This window comes from Mchenga conophoros, linkage group LG14 (assembly GCF_057382185.1).
Source record: "Mchenga conophoros isolate Kocher_MC1m ecotype Shallow Benthic linkage group LG14, M_conophoros_male_GT1.1, whole genome shotgun sequence".
Taxonomy (NCBI): domain Eukaryota; kingdom Metazoa; phylum Chordata; class Actinopteri; order Cichliformes; family Cichlidae; genus Mchenga; species Mchenga conophoros.
In genome coordinates, this window is record NC_140539.1 from 12,240,923 (window position 1) to 12,260,673 (window position 19,751).

General features: G+C 40.5%; 1 protein-coding gene across 2 annotated transcripts; it reads right to left on the reverse strand.

The window, feature by feature from the left end:
• Positions 1-509: 509 nt before the first annotated feature.
• Positions 510-11,973, reverse strand: LOC146559384 (von Willebrand factor A domain-containing protein 5A-like). 2 transcript variants are annotated; one of them, XM_085245277.1, is made up of 22 exons: positions 11,699-11,973; positions 11,068-11,115; positions 10,743-10,945; positions 10,431-10,653; positions 9,076-9,242; positions 8,878-8,992; positions 8,573-8,748; positions 8,392-8,480; positions 7,583-7,727; positions 7,151-7,230; positions 6,961-7,075; positions 6,690-6,848; positions 6,487-6,590; positions 6,140-6,348; positions 5,951-6,004; positions 4,468-4,503; positions 4,166-4,222; positions 3,766-3,807; positions 3,492-3,551; positions 1,229-1,392; positions 935-1,058; positions 510-822 (listed from the first exon to the last, which is right to left on the reverse strand). In XM_085245277.1, the coding sequence occupies exons 2-22, from the start codon at positions 11,105-11,107 to the stop codon at positions 743-745; spliced, it is 2,442 nt and encodes an 813-aa protein (XP_085101403.1). In that variant the 5' UTR covers positions 11,108-11,115; positions 11,699-11,973; the 3' UTR covers positions 510-742. The 2 variants fall into 2 exon arrangements, with proteins under 2 accessions (XP_085101403.1, XP_085101404.1); XM_085245278.1 differs by having other exon boundaries at positions 3,492-3,548; positions 11,699-11,972.
• Between the last annotated feature and the right edge of the window lie 7,778 nt (positions 11,974-19,751).

Below are 19,751 nucleotides of genomic sequence, written 5' to 3' on the forward strand. Positions count from 1 at the left end.
CACCTGTTGCATAGTGAGTTTCAGTTTCTACCTTCTGGGCAAAGGTTCCTGGTTTCAAAATGTAAAACATGGAGGTTTGAAAATAGCTTTGTTGTAGCCGCCATTACTCAGATGAACAAGTTATAGTTTGTTTGTGGTTGTATTAAGAGTATGTGATGGATGGCTCATGACTGCAGAACAAATCTAGCTATGCATTCCCTCTGCTGGCCTTGATTTCACTCGCTGTGAGACATGGCTGATGATGAGGTCTCATTTGTTAGTGGAAATTATGTCCAGCTGTTTACTTACATGACATGAATTAAAAAGTGAAAGATATGCATTGGAATAAGGAAGAATTTTGCTTCACTATGACTTTGAATTTAAGCTGCATATTTTCCTCAACCATGATTAAAAAATGTGTTGAAAGACAGAACTGGCCAGGTGTGTTGGTCTTTTTAAATATTTTAAAATTTAATTATTTATTTTTTTCATGGTGACTCATTAGAAGGAATGATGGGTCCAAACTCATGTGTGTTGTTATTTGTTTAATATTTGATGCTTTCAAGCAAACAGTAACATTAAAGTTAGAATAGAAAAGCAATAATCTCTGGTACTCTTACAAAGCTGACTTTGGACACATGCAGCATAAAATAAGGCACATTAGATAATAAAGTTGGACGATGCAAAGATCAATGTGGATGAAGTATGAAGTAAATCTGCTTCTGTGTATGAATCATAAAGAAGTTGTTAGTTTATAAAAAACTCAGAGGCCAAGGGCAGTTTTTTGCACACTGCAACCCAACAATATATTTCCGGCTTCCACACACTCTGTCACAGACGGTGCTGGAAAAAAAAGGAACACACAAAACAAAATAACCAGTTAGCATTAATCTTAACGACTGTAGCAACTCAGTATAGCCATCACAAACTGAATGCTTATTTTTGTGTTTACTACCTTTTTGCGCACTGAGCCATGACACAGCCTTTGCAGCCAGAAGCTCCCACTCGTCCTTTGCATCCATCTTGAAACCATGAAGCCAGATCAGAGCCAGAATGGTGGCCCACACTTCACTGCTGGCCTAGCGTATAGAATCAGAAGTCATGTAGTTAAATATTAAATTAAGTGAGGCAGCATGCAGATGTTCGTTAACATGAGTGTGTAATTTTGAAAATTCACTTTTGAAATCATTTTAATGAATACGTTACAAACACCCACTATTACTGTGTTATTATTTATTTAATAGCCCACCTTTTCAGGCTTTGACTTTTCCACCTCCTCGTTGGTCTTTCCCAGTGCAGCAGCCAGAGCTGGATCAAGCAGCCAGCAGCCAGACGCCTTCTGGAGGGAGACTAACTGTAGCAAAGGGTCTCTGGGTGGCTTCTTAGCAGGTGGAAATTCTTCATCCGGCAGTGCTAAAGGGGAAATTTAAATACAAGTACATTCATAAAGTTTTTTATGCTGATCACTCTCCTTCTATTTAGTTAATAAAATCATCTTAATTGGGGGGAATTAACAGAGCAATATTTTAGAAAAAGAGTTTAGTTAATTAAGAAAATAGTTCCATTGATTCGGTTAGCATCCACATGTTGCAATCTTTTTTTCCTCACATACAAGGTGTTGAATAATCGAGCTCCACCTTATATTAAAGACTTTATAGTATCGTATCAGCCGCTCTCTGACTGAGCTGTTCTTGTGTTTAACTCCTGTGGAACCAGCTCCCAGTTTGGATTTGGGTGACAGACACCCTCTGTACTTTTAAGACTATGTTAAAAACTAGGGGTGGGTTTTTATAATCGATTTATCGATTAAAATTGATTCTGGCTTGGATAACGTGAAATCGATTCATTAAAATCCTGAATCGATTTTTTAATATAAATTTATTTTGCCCGAAATGCCAGAATCTCTGGTGAAACCTGAAAATTTCAACAACCACCAAACAGCTAAGACAGTAAATGAGAGCAGGAACACGGATTCTGCACAAAGACGTAAACACACAGCGTGGACCCGCGGATCAGAATCAGTGAGATGTCGCCTTTCTCACCTGACGGCACGGACACGGTCGGGGCTGAAAGCCGACAGCTCGCTGATTCTGATGTTTCGGCGGGTCCGCGCTTTGTGTTTACGCCCTTTTTGTGCTGATTCTAAAGCTGTTAGTTTTATCTCTCTCCAAACAATATTGACCGAACCAGCAGCAAAAGAAGATCCAAACTAAGCTTCACAAAAACATCGTCATGAATTTCCTCTGACTTTTGCTGTTTTGCTTCCACCACACTTCATGCACAGCTCTCTCTCTCTCTCTCTCTCTCTTCAAGAACTGTTTCCCGTCTAAAAATCTGTTTTCTGCATCATTCGCTTGCTTGTTACGCACAAGTCTACTGTTGTTTACAGCGCACTGGGTCGCTGGTTTTTTTTCCTTTTACATACTTCCGAAGAGAAAACCTAATTTCTGCCGTTCAATACTGAACAAATTTAAACTTTCTAAAATTGTGCAAAATGCAAAACGCTTAGCCGTGTCTCTAATAAAACTGCTGTAACGTCAGAGGTAACGTTTATATGTTGATTAATGGTTTTCTTTTGTTTTTGATGTACTGCAGAATATGTTCATAAAATCCCAGGCCAGGAAAATCACCATCATGTTTTTCTGTGTTTTATGTTCAGCTACTTTGACACAAAGGCATCTGCTGTGACGCTCACACCTTTGATAAAGTCTTGCGTGTGTCAGCTTCCTTTTTATAGATACAAAAATATGTAAATCTACTGATCTGAATTATAATATTTCTGACTGTCAAAATTTCCCAGATTCAAATCGAATTGAATTGAATCGAATCAAATTGTGGATCGTATCGATTCGGGACCTTGTGAATCGGAATTGAATCGATTCTAGAAATCAGTGACGATACCCAGCCCTATTATTCTTGATAAAGCATATAGATAGGGCTGGATCAGGTGACCCTAATTCCTTCCTTATTTATGCTGCATTATGCCTAGACTGCCGGGAGATTCCCATGGTGCATTGAGTAATTCTTCTTCAGTCACCTTCTTCACTCCCTATGTGTTTATACACCTCTCTGCATTATTCTTCCTCTCTGGCTCTCTTCCACAGTGTGTCTTTGTCCTGTCTTCCTACCCTCATCCCAACCTGTCACAGCCAGGAGGGAGTTTTTCCTTCCCACAGTCACCAAAGCGCTTGCTCATAGGGGGTCATATGATTGTTGGATTTCTCTCTTTTTTGTATTACTGTATACAAAAGGTATTTTATAAATTTCACCAGGTTCTGTACTAGGACCAATACTTCTTATGTTACACCTGTTTAGGCAGTATTATTAGAAAACACTGAACTCTTTTGCATTGCTTTGCAGATGACTCTCAGCCCATGAAACCAGATGATACAAAACGAATTAAAACGAATTAAACTACAGGAATGTCTTAAAGATATTAAGGTCTAGATGACTTTTGATGTCCAACTAAAGATAAACGTGTCTATCTAAAACAAAGAAGTCAAAACAGATACCTCCGTAATAGCACTCGTCTTCGAATTCTGGAAGGTTTACATAATCCACATCAGAATCTGCTTTTTCAAAGGAAATTCAACACTGAGCACACACACTTGAAGTTGTAATCAAAATTAATACATTTTTACCCTCATTGCACACTGAATGTAGTAGCATGTTCAACACTTAACAAAATGTAAACCTCTGTATTTTAAAATTTTGAAAGTTAATATTAATAGTAGAAAAATCAAAATTATACTTATCCATTTAAAGCAAAGAAGTCAAAACAAATACCTTCAGAGTCATCCATTGCACAGTAGTGCTCGACACCTCCTTCTTCAAAGGAAATGCAACACTGAGCACACACACTTGAAGTTGTAATCAAAATTAAAACATTTACCTTCATTGCAGACTAAATGCAGTAGCATGCTTAACATTTAATTAAAACTAAATGTAAATGCTTCTTTATTAAAATTTTGAAAGTTAAAATTAATAGTAGAAAAATCGAAATTACACTTGGAAAAGAATCAGTACATATTCAAGTGTGTCCATTTAAAGCAAAGAAGTCACACAAAAAAATACACAAACTAATTAAACTACAGGAATGACTTAAAGATATTAAGGTCTAGATGACTTTTGATGTCCAACTAAAGATAAACGTGTCTATCTAAAGCAAAGAAGTCAAAACAGATACCTCTGTAACAGGACGTGTCTTCGAATTCTAGAGGGTTTCCATAATACTCCTCACAATCTGCTTTTTCAAAGGAAATTCAACACTGAGCACACACACTTGAAGTTGTAATCAAAATCAATACATTTTTCCCCTCATTGCACACTGAATGTAGTAGCATGCTCAACACTTAACAAAATGTAAACCTCTGTATTTTAAAATTTTGAAAGTTAAAATTAATAGTAGAAAAATCAAAATTACACTTGGAAAAGAATCAGTACATATTCAAGTGTGTCCATTTAAAGCAAAGAAGTCAAAACAAATACCTTCAGAGTCATCCATTGCACAATAGTAATCGAGACCTGCTTTTTCAAAGGAAATGCAACAGTGAGCACACACACTTATAATTCTACTCCCAATGAAAACACAAGTAAACATTTTTCTTTCATTGCATGCAAAATTTAGTAAACGCTTAACTGATGTGGGATCTCATTTTACTTGTCTGACGAGAATTTGTCAGCATGAGCAAATCATCTGACGTTATATAACTCAGACTAACTCGGTGTGTGTCAGCAATCCCAAAACTAACTACCAGAAAACAAAAACCCACCCCAGACTGAAGAAGTCACTTGGATGAGTGATCAAACATTACTCCCACTGAAAACGCTTCATCCAGTGAACTTTACCGTATTTTCCGCAATCTAACGCGCACTTAAAATCTTTTAATTTCTCTCAAAAATCGGCAGTGTGCCTTATGTATGAATTCTGGTTGTGCTTACCGACCTTGAACTGATTGTACACGGCTCAAAAATCAGTCAAAAATGTCTTCGTGCGACATTGGTAACCTACAAAGCCGCACTGCTTGATGGATTGTCGGAGTATTACGGCTGCCTACTCAGGAGCCTCGCGGAGTAATCTGGGTCCAAAACTCTGTCCGCTTCAGGTCCCAAAGTCAAACGAAGATTGCAGCATCACTGAGAGCTAAAAACTGCCTGAACGCTTTCATTCTTAATAAAATGATCAGCGTTGCTGCTTTTCCAGGTGTAACAATTAAGTTTAACACCCAGGCATCCATGAAAACAGAATTCATGAAATTTCTGAAAAAATTAAAACGTACAGCTTTGCTATCAGTTCTAACATAAATGAAGACAGAAAACTAAACAGCAATAACTTTTGTACGGTTACTGAAGTTGGGCTAGCTGGTAGATAATGATGTGCTAAGTGATTGCTAGCGACACAGCTATGTTAGCATAACATAAACACAGTGAAGCTGGAGGATGAACACTAACTTTTGTCTACTTGATAAAAGTTAAAGTGAGGGTTAGGGACAAATGCAGTCAAATGACAGGACGCTGAAAACGGACCAAACTTCAGTGCTTAATGCATCTTATAATCCAGTTCGCCTAATGGTCTGAAAAATACGTTACTTTCAAGCTCCCAGGCCTCTGGAAGAGGATGTGAGCTTGAAGGACAGACTCTCCGCAGGGGCAATAGGTGAATTCTTTATATATTTTGTGTGTCAGCGTGTGCGTGCGCACTTTTACTTTTAAAAGGGAGTTTTTCCTCCCAGTCACCAAAGCGCTTGCTCATAGGGGTCGTATGATTGTCGAAGTTCTCTCATTTTGTTTGTATTATTGTATACAAAAGGTATTTAAAAAAGTGCATTGAAGTGGTTTGAGTCATATGTATTTAATAGTCTCCAATTTGTTCTTATAACTAATTATTCTTTTTCACACACACACAAACACACACCTGTGTTTGTAGAAGTACTCACACTGTGTTTGCAAAGGTAACAAACCTTGTACTCACCAAGTGAAGATCTTAGACAGCAAGGGGTAGCAGCAAATCCCATTAGACCAGCCACTAATAAGATAAGATAAGATAAGATAAGATAAGATAAGATAAGATAAGATAAGATAAGATAAGATAAGATAAGATAAGATAAGAATGCCCCAAGAACAATATGAAGTAGATAGGATTGCTAATTATTCTTGTTACTTGGAATATCTCGGTGCAGAAGAGGTCCTTGAATCTCCTTGTTGTTGTCTTTATTGACAGCAATGAAAGCAGTGAAAGAACTGCTCACTCCTGATTGGACACTCAGCTGCACCACCTTCTTCTTTACTTCTTCTTTTTCCTCATTGTTTTCTGCTTCCATCTCTAGCAAGCAAATAAGAGTCCGAGCAGCTAACCTGTGGACTATTAAGCTACAGACAAGAGAAAATATTGGTATGGTGACATGGTCACAATGACCAATATTTTTTAGATCATACAGACATAAAAAGTAAGCTTTTGTAAAGTAAATACAGTATGTAATTGTACCAGTGGATTAACAGCTCATTTACCCAGTGTCCTCTGCAGGTCTGAGACTGAAGTGCAGCTGGTTCTCAGAGGGATGACCTGCCAGGCTGTACTTCACCGTCACACAGCCCTCTGCTGCCTCTGAGCTCTGACACAGAATTACAGTGTCAAACCAATTTCATTTTATTTCAAAACATGACAAGCATAAACACAGAGATTGTTCACTGTGAGAAGATGCTGTTCCTACCTGTCCAGTAAGCTGTGCATAAATCAGTGACCTTTTACCCTGGAAAATGGTTGTGATTGGTGGAGAGAGGACGGTGACAGTTGATCCCTTTGGTAAATCCCATGTAACAGAAACATCTTCCACAGCTGGCTGCAGAGCAAATCGCAGCGACTGCATCACCTGATGAGTATAAAAACCAAAATCATATCTTCCATCCAAACTAAAAACAAATAAAACAAACTAAAAACACATTTTTTTTTTTTACTGTAATTGTTATGAGTCATTGTCTTACTTTTGGTTGCATCCTGTCAGTCCCTGTGATGAACTGAGCGTGACCTCCTCCTTCCTTGGCCATCCCATTGATGAGAGCAGAGCTGGCCCCTTCCCCAATCCCAAAAGAGAAACACCTGCAATACAACATCTGTTTTTAAAACATACAGGTTTGGTACACAGCACATGTCATCATCTTTTTCTTGTTTTACCTGTGGGAGCCTGAATTCTTCTTCACCAGATCGATCACTTCTTTGGTGTTCCCCACCTCTCCATCAGTAAAGACAAACAGCTGGAGAGGAGAGTTTACACACAGTTTTTCATCTACACGGCCTGAAACACAACTCTCTGATATGTAATCAAGTATGCGGTCAGTAAACTGTTTTAACCAGTAAAAAAAAGAGAAGAAGCTTTAAGCAAGAGTGAGAGGAACAGTAGGAACCACTCAACAGATCAACTCATGTATAATTAGCAGATTATATGAGATATGTTACGACTGATACAGGGCTTGGTTCATGGTCAACTTACATGTTGGAGTAATGAATGAGAAAAAAGGAAGGACAAAAGGATGACATCAAGGTGTGTGTGTGTGTGTGTGTGTGTGTGTGTGTGTGTGTGTGTGTGTGTGTGTGTGTGTGTGTTACCTGTCTAGGCTGAGTGGGAATGCAGGGCTGGCTGTAAATATGTTTGAGGGGCTCCAGGATTTCTGTTCCTCCAAGATCAGCCTCCATCTGCTCAACTTTCTTCAGAGCCTCCTCCATGGTCTTCTCACCATACTCTACACTCTTACTGCCATGAGAAACACACAAGTGAGATCAAACATAACCTGGAGTTTTGCAGAATCATCCAAAGGCAACATGTTGACTAACAGCAGGGAAGATATCTTATCACACATTTTGTCATGGTCCCCATGTCTGCCCGGCCGGCTCCACAAGGCCACATGTGTTTTTGTTTACATTCTCCTCTCTCCTTCCCGTCAGGGAGGAGCTCACTGCAGGCTCCCGCCCTTGGCACACAAACCTGCTTCTCGTCAGGCTCTAATTATGGGTTGGACTCTTAAGGCCAGGACGCAGACAGCCTTATCGCTGGATGATTGTGCTAGACAAGTCAGTGAACCTCAGCCTTGTATCTTTAAGCTCTGTGAACTTGCTGTGATCTCTGCGTAACCTCACTCTCTCCTGTGCACAGTTTCCCCGGACCTGTGACCAACCCGTTGTTTGAACCTTTGTAAAGAAGAGGAGCTAGCGTGTATGTGATTCCCTTCCCGGACTTCCCTTTTGGACCCAGGACCCCCACTATCACCTCACTGTATATATCTGCACCTGGTGACTTAAATAAACGTTGTTTCCACTGAACTCTGCTCTGCGCCTGAGTCCTACTACAACGCATGACACATTTACAGTAAAAAGTGACAGAAAAGTGATATCACTGAGATCATATGAATACAACTGACGGGAAGATGTGTTCATAACTGGACCCAAAACTGTAAATGTTGAAATAGCAGCCCATTGGTAAGCTCTTCAACAGGAGCAGCAGAGTGTCCTTCAGGGAAGAGAGAAAAGATGGTGAGGCCACTGTGTGAGAGGAACAATTTAAGGAAATATTTTGTAACACTAACACCACATCATAAATACCTTGGCACTGCTGATCCGAGTTTCCTGCTGCTCAGTGTTATTCGTAGCACAGTCCATACTTCCAGATCGATCCACTAAGAACACAAACTCTCCACATGAAGCCTTTGAAGACATCACAGACTGGGGGAACTCAGGGTACAGACTCACCATCACCACTGGATCACCCATCAGAGAGCCTGAAACACATGAAAAGGACAGAAAAATGTCAAGTTTACATTTCATAATAGCTCCAACACAATTAACTTTTAGGTTGAAGAAGAACAATTTTTATTTGCAAACTAATGACTTCTCTCATTTGCTCTCACCCGGCTCAGCAGAGGCCTGTCCTGCCTCCACCACAGCAGTGGGCTGGTGGGCGTCTTTGTAATAAATCAGCAGTTCAACATCTCTGTCAAACTTGTGTCCTGCAGCCAGCTTGACCTGCACACCACAAACACATTCATATTTATTCATCAGTAACAAGTAACAACCACACACAGCAGACACATCAGCACTCTACCTACCGTGGCCTGGGTTTGATCAGTGTTGAGGTACTGCAGAGGGTCCAGGGAGCAGTTGGACTCTACTTTAGAGACTGGACGAGGAGAGGACACTCGGGCAGAAAAAGACAGACTGTAGGGCACCAGAGAGGCTGGAACAGAAGTCACCTGGACACCTGCACCTTCACTACCTGCACACAGCATCAGGTAAAATATGCTGTAATTAATGAGGTATAATACAATCAAATAATTTAGGCTGTAAAGACTCTCTGGTTCACATGGTAGTACAGATAAAATGAGGAAAATAAGCATTTTGCTCAATATAAACAAAACTACTTTACAGCTGTTTTAATTCAAAACAATGAAAAAGTGACAGAAAAGGAATAACTTGACTTTTATGACCTACGGATGGAATAATGAACCATATCGGTAACAAAACACAAACATCATTTTTTGCCTATTCCTTCTTCAGAAAAAACAAAAAATCTGTTAGGGTGATATAAAATTTAATGTCAGCGAGAATTAAATAGTGTTAAGTATATAAACCTGTTTACTATCTAACTTTTGGAAAAAATAAGGGAAACTCCATATAAACACACTCAGTTAAAACCATTTACTGATATAAAATCATGACGAGAGGGAGAGTCTGTGTTTGCACACTGCATCAACCTACTTCCAAAAAAAATTATAATCTGACAAATGCAGTCCTGTCAAAACTAAACACACCAGTTCCAACAAGGTTTTATGAGGTGTTTGTGCTGATTGGTTTGGTTTTCTCTGACTGTGATGGTCAATCAGTCAAATATCTCCAGTTTTGGGTTTGTTTGTCATCTTTCAAGAAGTCTTGTGATTGGTTCAGGTGCAACTTTGAAAACATGCTGCCAATGTCTTTTTGAGAAAAGAAGTTTTCTCCTGCAACCCCTAAAAACTAAGCCACACTTGTTCAGTCTTATTCTAATACCTCGAAATCTAACATTTGATATGCTAGCTGAGGCCTGTAGAATCTGAGATACAGCTTTTGGGCTTTTTGTAATTTCTCTGAGGATGCACTAAAGCTTTTCACTGGACTGGAACATTTCTTTTTCACAGCTTTTTATATTTGGTAATCACAATGTGATGAGAAGTGAATCCTTTTTCTTGCAGAAAATCAAGTTGAAACTTGACCTAATTATCTTCCAGATTTTTCGCACTGTATGTGTTTTCCTGTATGTGGCAACAGTTTCATATCTGGTTCTGTGTTCACACCTTACAGTAACTGGCAAAGTTGGAAGATGGTTTTTTTTGTGTTCTGTCAGTGGTGTGAAGGTTGGAAGGTGGTTCAAGACTTTCACTGATATAGTTGAAGCATTTCTGGTCCAAGTATTCTGAAGTTGTCCTACCCTGAGGTTGGTATCGAGGGTTGAGCACACCAGGCAGACAGAACCTCAGACCATCGTCAGCCTGCACAGCCAGCTCAGTGACGTACTCCAACCTGATGGAGGCGCTCTCTCCTGGAGGCAGACTGCCCACACGCAGAGAGAATATATCTGGACTCTGATCACTCTCCTCCAATAGGAAGGCCTGCTGACCGGAGCTCAGAGCATCATCATACTCCTCACGAGCCTGAAGCACAGGTGACACATGTCAGTGACATTCACTGTGTTTATTTTGAAGCTCACTTATAATCAGGTTATATTTACTGTCCAGCTCACCTTCTGTTTCTCCTTCACCTCAGCTACAATCTGCGTCTGTCCAATCTGAGCGCTGAAATGACAGACAGCAGCATCTCCAGGCAGAGGGAAGACAAAAACAGCCTCTAATGGTTTGTCCTCCTTGTTCTCGTAGTTCAGAGTGGAGACCACTGTAGCCACATGGTCCCTCACCTCCAGCTCCACCTCAATGCTCTTCAGAGGAACTGATAGAAAAATAATATTAGAATAAATACAAACCATACATCAGGGTATTATTATGTGCCATTACAACAACAACAAAATCTACATTTGAAGTTGTTTTAATTAACTTCTTTTCCATCAGTACCTGGTTCCTTCTGAAGAGTTAGCAGACCACAGCAATCCATTATCTTACCTGTAAAACAAGAACACTTAATACTGAAACTTTTACACTTTACAAATACGGAACATTCAAAACATATAGCCGCAGTCAGAGAGAACGGGTATGTCGACCGTGGGAATAAACGTTCTCCGTTAACTACTTTCTTTTTTAGGCTCTGTGCCTAAAATAAACCTTCATCAAATAAAGGAATCACTGTAAACATGGCGCTTCTGGTCGATTTTTAACCGAAACTCGTAACACAAATTGCTCCTGACCGATTTATGTTTTGAGTACAAGTTACTTTGGTGATGTAAGCAGCTAAAAGGAGAGTCACTGTCGGGAACAGCTCGCTGACGCATTAATCAGAGTTTTTGTACAGGCCTCGGGTTTTGTTGCAGTCTTGTTTATTATTATAACCAGCCAAGCGTCCCTCTGACTGTGACTTTCACTTTCACATTAAACTGTTGTCTGTTGTATAATCCTGTGGACTTTCTCCACTGCATGACTGTAGACACACATAAACCGTGCATGATTCTGTGTGACAGCACCCACATGACAGCGATAAGCTTTCAGGTTTTCCTGTCAGTCCAGCTGCTTAAATAACGGACAGACTTACCTCAAAGAATGTACTGATGTTTCCGGTACAGTTTTACTGCAGCCCCCTCCTCTAAATACGTGAAGAATGGTGTTAAAACACGTAATGTTTTCGCTAACAACACTGACCTAACTGAAACAAGACTGCCACCGGGTATGCTCGATTTTCTTGTACGAGAGCACCCAGTGGCGTAGTGATGTGTCGGTCGCGAACGAAACGGCTATAAGAGCCGATTCTTTGAAGTGAACGACGCGAGCCGGATCCTTATTGGGAGTCCTGTTTTTTTTCTTCCTTCTCTCACCCGCTCTCTGGCACTTTTTTCCACTTCCCTCCGCATGCGACCCTTGTGCTTTGCGCTGGGAAGAGGGGGGAGGGGCGGCAATAGCACAGGAGAGAATATTGTCCAAATTTATGGGCTGCATCCTCCTGAGGACGCATTTGTAGACCGATACCGTCACAGTGACGCGCCAAAGGCTGTCCAAATTCGTAGACTCCTCCGAATGCAGCCGACAAATGCGTCCTCCTTTTCCCTGAATTTGAAGGATGGGTCGGGTGTGTCCTTCGTGGCCTACCATATCCCAGAATTCATAGCGCGGCCCAGCCAAACTCCAGTTTCCAACAATGGCGGCCGCTACTAAGTTTTAAAATTACTCATACTAATCTTTCTGGGTCACAAAATAAACTTTTAACATATTTTCAGGCGAGAAAGTAGCTCTGTAAACATCAAATATCTGCTCGGTTTATCAGATATCGCATATTTGCAAAAGTGCTTCGACGTTTTCGGAGATGTCTGCTACCCACCAGCTCGATAGCTAGCCGGGAGCTCGAGTGTTACTGATGCGGCCGAGAACGGCACAACTCCCGGCACATCATTTTCAGATCACCGCGGACTTTCGCTGCTCGGGTTAAACGTAATATATAAGTCACTTAGACAACCTAAAAATATTATTATTGGGCTTTTTTCAGTGTTTTGTTTGTTCGTGAGTAAATCGGTTTGGCTGAGATTAAAGTTATTAGATTAGATTAGATAAAATAAAACTTTATCAATCCCCCGGGTGGGTTCCTCCTTGGTTTTTACACAGCTGACTAAACGTCAAACAGAAAACTGATTAAACAGAAGTATGAGACAGTCGAGAATTTACGCCAGTGTCCTGTTATATTTTAGATAGCAAGGAGCAGACGGCTGAGTTTATTAAACTTCACAGAGACAGCGGTGACGCTAATCAGAAGGCTAGACCGTCCAATTCCACTGCCATTTACTTCCGGCCTACCCGACCTTCTGAGGACCCGGCCCACGTAGACCGTGAAGGCCGGGTCCTCAGGAGGATGCAGCCCATGAATTTGGACACGACCTATGTCTGTGAAGGTTCTCAGTCATCCAGGTCATTGTAGTCAAAGGAGCTTGCAAAGAAAAGCGTCTGGACTCCTTTATGTTGCTTGAAGACGTTTCACCTCTCATCCGAGAAGCTTCTTCAGTTCTAAGGTCAAATGGCGGAGAGTCCCAGATTTAAACCCAGTGGGAGTGTCCCTCTTTGGGGGGATACAGTGGGAGTGTCCCTCTTTGGGGGGATACTCCACTGGGTTTAAATCTGAGACTCTCTACCATTTGACCTTAGAACTGAAGAAGCTTCTCGGATGAGAGGTGAGACGTCTTCAAGCAACTTAAAGAAGTTCAGACGCGTTTCTTTGCAAGCTCCTTTGACCACAGGAGAGAAAGAGAGCCAGGGACAACAACGTCACATTAGAAAGGTATAGTGATCATCCACAACTATTTTCAGTTGCAGATGATAAAGGATTCAAAAAGTTTATTCATGCAGGCCTATATGACAGATAATGTGCATCTTCTTTTTGTTTTCATATTTTAATTTATATTTAATTGTGTTGTGGTTTGCAGTGTTTTGTGTTGTTTCATTTTAAATTTGTTTAAAAGGAAACAGCTGAAAATGTAAATAGTTAAAAGTTGAAATGTAAATAGTTGGTTTTTGTATTATATGATTTATTTATTACATTTTATGTGAAATAAATAAATAAAAGTTTATTTACGTTGGCCCCTACAGACAAAGCAAAATCAAACAAAATCCAAAACACATACAAACGCCGAAGCACGTTCAAACTCCAAAACACGTAAAAGCTCCGAAGCACGTACAAACTCCAAAACACAACAGGATGTTAGGGGCAGTGTTGAGCTTTTGTTACCTAGTAAATGGAGTTTTGGAGTTTGTACATGCTTTGGAGTTTGTACGTGCTTTGTCTCTAGGGGCATATTTATATATAAACATATACAGATAAAACCACGTTGTTTTTTTTTTACATTAGTAATTCCTTTTGTGTATAATTTTATATTGTAATAATAAATTAATTAAAGCAACAAAACAATCTGAAGAGTCGGTTGGGAGCCAAAAGAGCCGGTTCTCTAAAAAGAGACAGAAATTCCATCACTACAGAGGCGTTTTTAGGTATGCGCAACATTGGCGGTTTTCCAGAGTGGGCGGCATCATGCATCGGCAAAAAAAGTTGCTGGCACACTCGTGCCTGCTGCTTGCCACACAGGGAGGAGGGGGGCGGGGCGGCGAGGCATTCTCTGGCTGACTGGAGCGGCATCTAATAGCCAGCTCCCAAAATAAAACAAAATAAAAACAACCCAACAAACTAGGGCTGTCAACTGGCACACAATGACTCAAAATCCCTGAAATGTCTCTGGCAACGGATTTTGGGCAGTTTGTCCAAAATTTGTCCATTCTGCGCTCCAGATGGGTTGATTGCGTTAAAAAAAAAATTTAATCGTGATGACAGCGTTAGCCTGTTAATGTTGACAGCCTACAACAAACACAAAAACTGAAGACATCATGATATAGACTTGTAATTTGCACCGATGTGTTTTCTAAATTCTATCCCACACTTATACTCGAAAAGTGAGCGCGAGAGCCCTCGGTGCGCATGCTTGCTGCTGCTTCTGTGCTGAAGTCTCACACACAACCTGTGGAAAGGGGAGGCTGCTTCCAAATAGTGAACATTTCATTCATAACATTGTCAATCCAAGCCCATTATGTATTAATTATTTTCCTGGGTCGTGTGAAAGAAAAAAACTATACAAGGTGTGGGTCTATTAGTCTGTTAGTCTATGTTGTGGGGTTCAGTGTTGATACTGGAGTCCAAAATTACTGATAGAAGATGGACAAGAAAAGGTCAAAGCCATCAGGTCCTCAGTTTAGAAAAAAGGCAGAGGGATTGTACACCCAGGGCACCAAACAAGCTAGGACCGCTACTGAGAGCACAGGTGTGAGGAGCTTTATGTTACAGTTTCTGTCAATCTGTAACCATCATCACAGTTTTCATTCAAGTCACACCCCTTTAATCCGATCAGTCTTTTTTTTTCCACGATGGGTATATTATTAGTATCTTATCATTAAAACCCAGAAAAAACGAGTTTGAATATTCTTCTTCTTCATCTTCTTCTTCTTATTATTACTATTATCTGTTTATTTATTTAATTTTAGATAATGTAAGTGTTGTGATTGAGAGAAACATGTTACCAGAGGTGGGAATTAACAAAGTACAAATACTTCTTTACTTTGGAGGATGTGTCCTCTTGACAGTGTACTTGACATATTTGACTGCTGGTATCATCTATGAAGCAATTTGTTTATCAGCTAGGAGCTAGTTAGCACAGCTGCATTTTAAATTTTGTTTAGTGAGTCAAAGGAGAAAGAACAGATGCTCAAAAGAGGAAGATTGCCAATGTTTTGCTGAACAAAAGAGTGAGTGGTTTTTTTTTTGTAAAGGAGCGAAACTTTGTTACCACTTGTATGTTGAAATCTTCACTCCTAGTGTGTGTGTGTGTGTGTGTGTGTGTGTGTGTGTGTGTGTGTGTGTGTATTATCACTCCCTTTCATTCTATCTGTGAGGACCTGCGTCTAATGGGCTTCTCTCTTCTCTTTCATGCTTATCAACATTACAATTGTCTTTCTGTTATGTTACCAAGATTAAATCTGTTTAGGGCTCGTGGCATCCTAGTGGAAGACGATGGTGTGAGTAAATGTGTCCATTCCCCTGACCTCTGACTGTGGTTGCTGTCCATGGTGCTGATCAAAAGCTGGAAAGAATCTACTGACAGTATTGATTATTGGTATGCATTATTTTACCAATACAGTTGAGGTGATAAAGTCTTTTTGAACTACCTTCATAAATTACACCCCCCCACCCCCACCCCCCCCCCCCCCCACCCCCGACTCTGGGAGAATAGTTAACATCAATATGTGTAACTGATGGAGTTTTTTTTTTTAAATAACAAAAGAAACTGTAATATTTTTGCACATTTCAACAGATAAGACAGGTACCTATTGGCTTGCTTTAAATTTTCTTTCCTGATAAATATCTGTCTATATGAGGTCAGGGAAGGTTATAAGAGTTTGTTCTGTTGTTTGATCTGTTGGTTTGAAGGAGCACCACAGCGAATTACCTTTAGAGTTGTTCTCAGCTTTAGTGAACAGCAGAGGGAGAAAATGTTGCAGGAAAAAAAGTGCACCACAGTCAAAACATTTTAACAGCACTCTAGTTTTCATACAGTCATACTCATTCTGTACACTCGCACTCCCCGATACACCCACCCAACATAGCACTTTCAACACTGTGTGTGTGTGTTCATACACTCCTGTTTCACACATCCTGTCTACAGAAAGAGGGTGGCATGGAAATCAAATAGGGTGGCAAAATCAAAGCCATTTCTTCTATGCTGGTGTTACTGTGGGATCCCAGAGTGGGATATTCTGTGTAAAACACGTGTTATGGGACTTGTTTCATTAATATATGTATTTATTTTCAGTTTCTTTAAAAGAATAGAAATCCATAGTCATTTTATGTTGGAAAGCAGTGGGGGCAGAACGTTGGTGGTTCGATACTGTTGACCATAAATCCTATTAGAGCGATTAGAACATGCTGTAGGTCAGGGGTCACCAACACGGTGCCTGCGGGCACCAGGTCGCCTGCAAGGACTACATGAGTCGCCCGCGGGCCTGTTCTAAAAATAGCTCACCATAACAACTTGCCAGATAGCTGCATCTATTTTTATTTTTTCTTGCTATTTTTTTTAAAATCAAAATTGCATTGGGGTCAATTTGTCAGAGATTATATATATATATATATATATATATATATATATATATATATAAAATGTTTATTATTAAATATTAGATCAACGCTAGCTGGTCTCCACGGAAACAGTTGTTGTGAAGACCAGCAAAGGTGAAAAGATGAGGAAAACATGGCGGAAAAAAGAAAGAAAATATATCATTTTCACAGTGAATGGGAGGAAGAGTTCTTTTTTACCACTGTGAAAAAATTCATGCGTGTGTCTCATTTGCGGGGCGACTGTGGCTACGGCAAAGCGGCATTTGTGCAACATCTCTAAAGTTAGAAATATCCTGTCTCAGAGTGACGCTGAAAAACTAGTTCATGCATTTATTACTTCCAGGCTGGACAACTGCAATTCGTTATTATCAGGATGTCCAAAAAACTCGCTGAAAAGCCTTCAGCTAATCCAAACTGCTGCAGCAAGAGTACTGACAGGGACTAGAAAGAGAGAGCAGATTTCTCCTGTTTTGGCTTCCCTTCATTGGCTTCCTGTTAAATCCAGAACTGACCTTGTATGTGCTCCTCACATACAAGGTCTTAAATAATCAGGCCCCATCTTATCATAATGACCTTGTAGTACCATATCACCCTATTAGAGCACTTCGCTCTCGCTCTGCAGGCCTACTTGTTGTTCCTAGAGTATTTAAAAGTAGAATGGGAGGCAGAGCCTTCAGTTTTCAGGCCCCTCTTCTGTGGAACCAGCTTCCAGTTTGGATTAGGGAGACAGACACTATCTCTACTTTCAAGATTAGGCTTAAAACTTTCCTTTTTGCTAAAGCATATAGTTAGGGCTGGACCAGGTGACTCTGAATTCTCCCTTAGTTATGCTGCAATAGACGTAGGCTGCCGGGGATTCCCATGATGCATTGGAGTTTTTCCTTTCCAGTCACCTTTCTCACTCTCTATGTGTTAATAGACCTCTCTGCATTGAATCATATCTGTTATTAATCTCTGTCTCCCACAGCATGTCTTTATCCTGTCTTCCTTCTCTCACCCCAACCGGTTGCAGCAGATAAATCCTGAATTGACTTTTAAATATAACTGTGTTTTGCCAGAAACGCCAGATTCTCAGATTAAAGCTCACAAAACTATTTCAACAACCACCAAACAGCAAATGAGAGCAGGTACACGGATTCCACACAAAGACGTAAACACAGAGCGGACCCGACGCATCAGAATCAGCTTTGTCTTTCTCGGCTTTCTCACCCGACGGCCTGTAGACGGACACGCTGTCGGAGCTCAGCGATTCTGATGCGTCAGGTCTGCTCTGTGTTTACGTCTTTTTGCGCTAGCTGAGCTGCAGGTTTTGTCTCTCTCCAACCAAATTCACCGAGCCAGCAGCAAAAGAAGCAGCAAACTGCGCTTCACATTGTCATCATGAATTCACTCTGAGTTTTGCTGTTTTGCTTCCACCATGATAAAAATCACACCTAATGCACAGCTTGCTCTCTCTCTCTCCCTGTACTTCAAGAACAGTTTCCCGTCTCAAATCTCTGTTTTCTGCATTATTCATTTGCTTATTACCCACCAGTCTACAGTTGTTTACAGCGCTGTCGGCCGCTGTCTTTTTCTTTTCTTTTTTTCACTTAAATGACCTTGGACAAGAAAGGCAATTTTTTTCTGTTGTTCAATACTGAAGTAATTTAAACTTTTTGAAATTATGCAAAATTGCAGAATATTGCAGAATATTTTTAAGATTATCTGCTATAAGGCCAGAAAAATCTCCTTCATGTTTTTCTGTGTTTATTCTCAGTTACTTTGACACAAAGGCATCTGCTGTGATGTTCACAATTCTGATGAAGTCTGACATGTATCCGTACTGATAAATGATCAGAATTATAATATTTCTGACTGTCTGAGGCTAAATTGAATCAAATCAGGACTTTGAGAACTGGAATCGAATGGATTATAGAAATCAGTGATGATACCCAGCCCTAGTGAGCAGCCTAGGCCCGACAGAAGTGGATGTAGCCGTGGGTAATAAGAAAAGATGAAAATAACTATTGATAACTTTTTTTGTTAAGTTAAAGCCTGATCCGTCTGAAATTCATAGCCAGTGCTCTGACACAGTGCCATCAATCTTTGAATGCTGCAAAAGCACAGTGTATCCAGAAAACACATTATATGCTGCAATAAATGCACTGCCCAAGTGTCCCCTCTCCCCACTGCCTTTCAGCAGCATGCAACAGCAAATAGGTCGTCAGAGGAGGCCGAGATGATGATTAAGTTTAACATTTTCTACAATATTGACAAAGCACTTTAAGCACAAGATTGTTAGTTTATAATTTAGAAATGAATATTATCTGTATGGACTGCAATTCCCCCCCAAAAAAGTGCACATGTAAAACTGCGGTGTTAAGCGATGCGGTTGAAAAATCTGAGTGCGCCTAATTTTTGTGCTGGTGCGCCTCGGTGCGCCCATGGCAAAAAGTTAGTCTAGAGCCCTGTCTGGACAATCAGCAGTGGTGAGCAACAAAGACTGTTTTTCTCATGCTCCTCCTGAACTCATGAACGTAACAAACAATAAATCCAACCCCTGTGAACTCCTGCTCTGAGGATTTAAGAACCTGTTTTCATTCTGTACAATCTGAACCCAGTGTTAAAATGACCAAGACTACTCTCCTTAAATCTGAGGGAAGAAATATTCAGACTGCTGTGAAATTTCCGGAGACTGCAAGTTCTGTTTCCAAGTCAGCTCAAAGGGAGGTGGTTAATGTTTCTAAGCCAGCCTTTCAGCCATGTACTTTTCAGCAGGGGCACAGGCAGTTGATAGGGACGGATATTGCAGGCTGTAACTTAAGCTCTCTGAAGGAAGAGGCTGTCTGTTCCCCAAGGACACTTAAGGACTCTAGTTGCCCCTTGCTACAATCTATTAAGATTGTGGCTCCTTCTAGGGACTGTTCTGTGTCCCAGTTGGATGTTTCTGAGGTTGCCCACTTTCCAA